General features: G+C 39.1%; 1 protein-coding gene across 1 annotated transcript; it reads right to left on the bottom strand.

Annotated features, from left to right (window-relative positions):
• Positions 1-4,024: 4,024 nt before the first annotated feature.
• On the bottom strand, positions 4,025-4,576 carry LOC135143804 (uncharacterized). Its single transcript, XM_064075744.1, has 2 exons — positions 4,419-4,576; positions 4,025-4,364 (listed from the first exon to the last, which is right to left on the bottom strand). The coding sequence occupies exons 1-2, from the start codon at positions 4,574-4,576 to the stop codon at positions 4,025-4,027; spliced, it is 498 nt and encodes a 165-aa protein (XP_063931814.1).
• Positions 4,577-6,052: the final 1,476 nt, after the last annotated feature.

Raw genomic sequence — 6,052 nt, 5'->3', positions numbered from 1 at the left:
GGAAAGTCCAAACAAATCTTGTTTGACTTTTTGAATGACCATCTTGTACGAATGACATTTGTCATGATCCCAAGCTGCGTGATTAATATTAACGTGTGATTATTATTTTTGAGATTAAAGTTGTAACAATTGACACATTTAAAAGCTTCAACATCTGCCTGGCATTCGTTCAAATTATGACGATCACCACACCGAGGACAAGAAGAAGAATTTTTACAAAATTTGTGTGAATGACCATAGCTGTTACAATTAAAACATCTGGAAACGTCAATAGCATCATATATAGTACAACCATTGAGACCAACAAGGCAGTGTCCCAATGTTAGTGCCCTTTTATATGTCAACAAATCCACTTCAAAAACAGCTTGAAAAATGGTATTATTTTTTTTAACCGGGCCATATTTTAACAAAGTACAGATTGATTTTTCGTCAAAAATTGATTCATTTTGTTTTCTCATATATAAAACAATGTCTTCTTTTTTTATGTAGTCAGGAATACCTGTAATTCTAATTTTTGGGCCAATAGTCTTGACTTCACGAATATCATACTGGTCTGACAGGTTATTCATGGCGCTTTGTTTAAAGTTACTTGAACTGTCACACTGCAGGAGCACACCACCATCTTTTAGATTTTTCACTTTCCCAATATTGATGTCCGTAAGAGGATCAACATTTTTTAAAACGTCTGATTTAGTTTTAGCAATTGATTGATTTTTCTGATTTTCACCTTTTGGCTTAACTATAATAGTTTTCTGAGAGTTTTTTATTAAAGTTTGGGCATAAGATGATTTTGCATGCATTTCATCAGCATCAGCTGACATTATCTGATCACAGGCGGGTAAGCATTTTTTTAAAATGATTATTTCATTACGCAATTTTGAATTTTCAAGAGATAAATTATTAACTGATTTTTCTAACATCGAAATAGTATCAGTTAATGGTTTTAATTGGTTTCCAATGATTGATTCAATCATTTTCAAAGAATGAGGAGACAAATTAAGTTCAGAAGCTAAAGGAATGGATTGAGTATGAGAAGCAGCAGAGGCAGAGGCAGAAAGTGAACAAAAAGCACACAACCAGGATGTTAATTTTCTTTCCATTTGAAGCTGATTGTAAGCATCATCATCAATGTTAACACATTCATTGTGAAAATTCGATTTACAAACATTACAGGACAAATAGTTCTGACTTCTAGTTACGGTGCTATTGCATTTACTGCATTTTATAGCCATTTTCGACACTCGCAAGTGCTGAAATCACACTGCGGCCAGTTTGGGGTCAAGTAGAAGATAAGCAAATTCTGCCAAAAAAGTCGACGGTAAGAAAAACGAATGATAACGAATTCAATCAAGATGTAAAAGTCGGAAGGAAACATGGAATATGTTTCCTTCGACAAAAATTAACAAACCAATCTATTCGTCAGTATATATAATTATTTAGATTTACGAGAGGCTCAAATCAATATGGAACAAACTCACCTAAATGATTCGAATGTACGGAGCGACAAAATGCACGTCTACACTCTGCTACACACGAAACGAATTATATTCTACCTATGACACACTTTCTTCGTATAATTAAAAGTATTCGATAACTGGAAGAAGAAAATATTTTCTAAAATTTCCAAAATAATATCGAGTGTGAAGTTATGGTTTATTCTGCACTCATTTGTTCTTGATCAGATTTAAGCGCTTTGGAGATATATATTGTACACCGCATAACCATTAAAAAATGGTTATGCGGTGTACAATAATGTTATGCATATTTTGAACGAATGTACAGTCGTGATTTCACTTTTCAAGCCTATATTTCCGTGTTACTTACCTTGTTCTTTCGAAGTTGATGGTTGCGATCCGTCAATTGTTTCTGTAGTTTGTGCATCTAAAAATATAAATATATTAAGTTTTGCATAACGTAAAGTCAACAAAAATTACCTATATTTTCTTTACCATCTGATCCTTGCATTTTTTCCAATAGACGCGACATCTTTGTGATGTCTCTAGCCGCTATGGGCATCCTATAGTGGTCATAATGTATCTTCTCAGCATGGCCCAAATAATTTGCTAGATCTTTAACTTCATTGTCATGAAGCTCTAAAAGGATACACTGCGTTGCAATATGCTTTCTGAGAAACGTCCCTCTTAAAGTCTTGGGGTTTTTTGCTCCACATTTTTCAGAAAACTGAACCATTGATTGGTATGCATCCAGATGATGATGTGATCTGTCAGGATGTGGCAACCGAAAATCGTACGGATTTTCGTCACTAATACCCACTGTTTTTCTGTTCTCAAGTAACAATTCTATACATTCTAGTAATTCTTTGAAATCAGAGCTGGCACTCCTCGACCTAATTTACCTCTTATAGAAAATCTGACATATTGCATGGCTGCACTTTTAGAATCTTCTTCCTCGTCAATTTTTTGTTGATTACGAAAGGCTTCATTTTTATTTTGCGGTAACTGTGTAGTCAAATAAAGTGGCCTGAATGTACAGTAGATGGTATTATTATACTTGCAAGCTCAAAATCACGTGTTTTTTCGGTACTTTACCATTTGAGCTTTCTACTGTAAATTCAGAGAAAATATATGAAATTATTAAACGGAATTACTTATTACATGGCAGGAAGCCCAATGGATTTGTGATACATGCGGCGAGGAACTGGCAGGTGGGTCTGCAGCAACGCATCCGTGTTTTGGTGGGCAACAACAGTTATTTCAAATTGGCGAAACAACTCGCATAACACATGATGCAAGTCGATATAATACTACCGACAGCAATGAGCTGTTGATAATGGCCATTTCAAGTCGACCAGCACTGTATGACCACAGGCTGCCCATTAGTGATCGAAGCAGAATTATATTACACCGGCTTTGGGAAGAAGTGGTCATGGAGGTTGATGGGCACTTTAAGGACCTCCAAGAAATCCAACTGCGCTGGCGTAGTTTGCGGGATCGCTTTGTCAAGGAATTCCAATCCTCTCATGGCCAAACGTTCTGGGGATGAGGGTGGAACACCACCCCGTAAGTGGCTGTATTATACTTCATTATTATTTCTGAGGGATGTTATAAAACCCAGAAAAACAATAACAAATGTTCCCTTGAATGAACCTGAGCTCAGTCCTTCAACCAGCTTAAGTTCCCGTGCTTCTACCAACACAAGTTTGAGTGCTTCAATCAGCACGACAACCAGTAGTAGTTGTGGTTCAACAAATACAAAAAGAAAGCGCGTTGAAAGACAGACTGAAGCAAGTTCGGCGGCATTAATAGTTGAGGCACTGAAAGAAAACAGTCACATACCAGACGCAAGTGATGCCTTCTGCACACGTTTGGCAGCAGGGTTGCGAGGGTTGCCAACAAGGGCCAGATCGCAATTGGAGATCCAGATTCTCCAATTGTTATACGAGAAAGAGGAGGAATGTGGATTACACGATTAGAATTTTTGTTTACAATTTTTTATTATAAATACATAAATACACAACAAGCATAACTATTATTAATTTCTCTTCCATTGCCATGGTACAGCTCCTTTAGAAACAAAATACTCCTTAAAAGTATTTCTAATTGCAGCTGCAGATTGAGAGTGGGAATTAGAACCAGCATTTCCAATACTTGGTAAGGTAGTGATCTGTTGTCTCCATGTTCCATATAGTATTTTGCCTTCTTCATCCTCTCTGTCAACAAAATTTGGAGGACAATATAGTCTTCCCACAGAAGGCAAATTATTGTCGCCTTTTTTGAGAAAACTGTGTAGACAGACTGTTGCCAATATAATTGATTCGATCGTTTCCAAGCTTGCAGTTATAGGTCGTCCATAGATTCTCCATTTGGCAGCAAGAATGCCGAAACTATTCTCTATGACTCTTCTTGCTCTACTGAGCCTGTAATTGAAAATAGACAAACTTTGTTCAATATTTCGTCCTGGAAATGGTCTCATTAGAAAAGGCGTTACTGGAAGGCTTCATCTGCTACTAAAACGTATGGCAATGCTGGCCTACTTAACGAAATGCGTCGTTGCCTTGGCAAATTCATTTTTCCTTGATAAAACTTTTCTCCCATGGCAGACACTCTAAAAATCCCACGCTATGAGAGCCTTTGTAGTTGTAGAATGAAGAACCAGAATGTGGTGATGCTGTTATTACTACATGTTTCCCGTCCAAAGCACCAATACAGTTGGGAAAATGCCACTGCTGCTCAAAATCTTCAGCGATAGCTAACCATTCATTTTGTGAAGGAAACTTCAAGGTTATGTCTTTCAAACACAACCATAGTTCTTTGCAAGTTTCCTTAATAACAGCAGAAACAGTACTTTTCCCAACACGGTGTAAATAAGACATAGATATCATGTGATCCCCAATTGCTAAATACCTGCAATAGTTGGAATCTTAAAAATCTGTGATTATGTTCAAATAACTATCTCACCTTAATGTTATGCTGAGCCTTTCGGCAGGGGAAAGCATATCTGTCCTAAATTGATCATTTTTTTGTAATTGTGGTCCAACGAGATGTAATAAATCATCAAACTGTACACTAGACATTCGAAAATAATTGTAGTATTTATCTTCATCCCACAAGCGCATTTCGCCTATTAAATTTGCAAATGCTCCATGCTGCGCCCGTTTTGAAAATATTTTTCTAACTCTGCAACGTCGCTTTGCCCGTTTTTTTGCTTGCTGTTCATTTGTTTCTAAAATATACGCCACTACTAACATTTTCTTCTTTAACTGGCAATTATGAGACTGAGTTAATAGCACCATGTTCTGTAGTCGCTTATTAACAATAGTATTCTGTCAAATTTTTAGGTTAGAGCACTGTCGCAGGAGTGATGTCAACGCAGCTGGTTGACGTAGAGCTGTGAACCTATCTTTCTACATTAATCCGTTAACGGACGAACGGAAACGTACGACCGGAGAGCTATGAACCCACCATAAGGAATGAATTAGTGTCATCTAATTGTATTCATTATAACTTTGCTTTGCTTGATCACTAAGACTTTTCATCTAAACGTTCCCATTTGGGAGTCGGGAAGACCACCTAATAGGTCTCAGGGGAAAGCGGCCCAGCTCAAGTAGGACTTTTTCAGAGAATTCAAAGATGTGCCGGACATGGAGGACACGATCAACGTGAACAGAAGCATGTTCAAATCTCCCTTCCCGCCAGAACTACGCTGGTATCGAAGGAGGGAGATCTGAAAGATCCGGCTAACTGGCGTCCAATTACTATCGGCTCGGCAGTACAACGGCTGTTGCATAGGGTGGTGTTGGCGTCTCGTCTTTCAACGTTGGCCTCAATGAGCTCGTTCGAGAGGGGTTTTACAGAAATTGTCGGAACTCTTGCGAACGCTATGATACTCCACGAGTACTTCAGGTACGGAAAGCTTTCGATACGGTATACCACTCCTCTATTAGTAGGGCGCTAGATCGCTTGGGGATACTCAAAACGCTATCTAAGTACATTAAGGCGACCATAGATGCGACGACCTCTATAAAAGTAGGTACGGCCACGAGGAGACCAATTGGGATCCGCCGTGGAGTGAGACAGGGGGACCCGATCAGTCCGGTCTAATTTAACATATGCCTAGACGAAATTCCGGAAAAGGTTAATGAGAAATACCAGGGCGGCTCATTACCAAACGGTGGGCGCTGTGCTATCATGGCGTTCGCCGACGAATTGATCCTCATCACTGACCACGATGTAGAAATCCCCCTGATGCCCGACGATGTCGCTGCAATTTTAGAACGAAGGGGAATGGCGGTTAACCCAGCCAAGTGTAGAGCTCTACTCGACGGGGTGGTAAGCTGACGTTCGGTGGCGCGGAATAGATATTCCTACACCATCAACGGCACGTTGATTCCAAATGTCGATGGTTTCAATGCCTTTCAGTATCTGGGAGACGAATTTGGCCACAAAGGCGTGGAAAGACCGAACCTCTGCAACCTTACGATCTGGCTAGATAGCATCAGGAAATCACCTCTTAAACCTGACCAGAAAATTTCGCTCATAAGGCTATAATGTCATTCCTCGACTGCTTTACGACTTGCAGAATCTCAAGGTCA

Source organism: Zophobas morio, unplaced genomic scaffold (genome assembly GCF_036711695.1).
Source record: "Zophobas morio isolate AGI-343-1 ecotype UQ-CSIRO unplaced genomic scaffold, CSIRO_AGI_Zmor_V1 ptg000076l, whole genome shotgun sequence".
Taxonomy (NCBI): Eukaryota; Metazoa; Arthropoda; class Insecta; order Coleoptera; family Tenebrionidae; genus Zophobas; species Zophobas morio.
Note: the sequence above shows the minus strand (reverse complement) of the source record. Positions and strands in the feature narration are given on the sequence as shown.

What these genes read in the sequence shown, in the direction of transcription:
- LOC135143804 (XM_064075744.1), bottom strand. Translation starts at nt 4,576, where the DNA reads ATGCGCTTGTGGGATGAAGATAAATACTACAATTATTTTCGAATGTCT. An exon ending in AGGCTCAGCATAACATTAAG is followed by an intron (nt 4,365 to 4,418) that starts GTGAGATAGTTA and finishes CAACTATTGCAG; the next exon opens with GTATTTAGCAATTGGGGATC.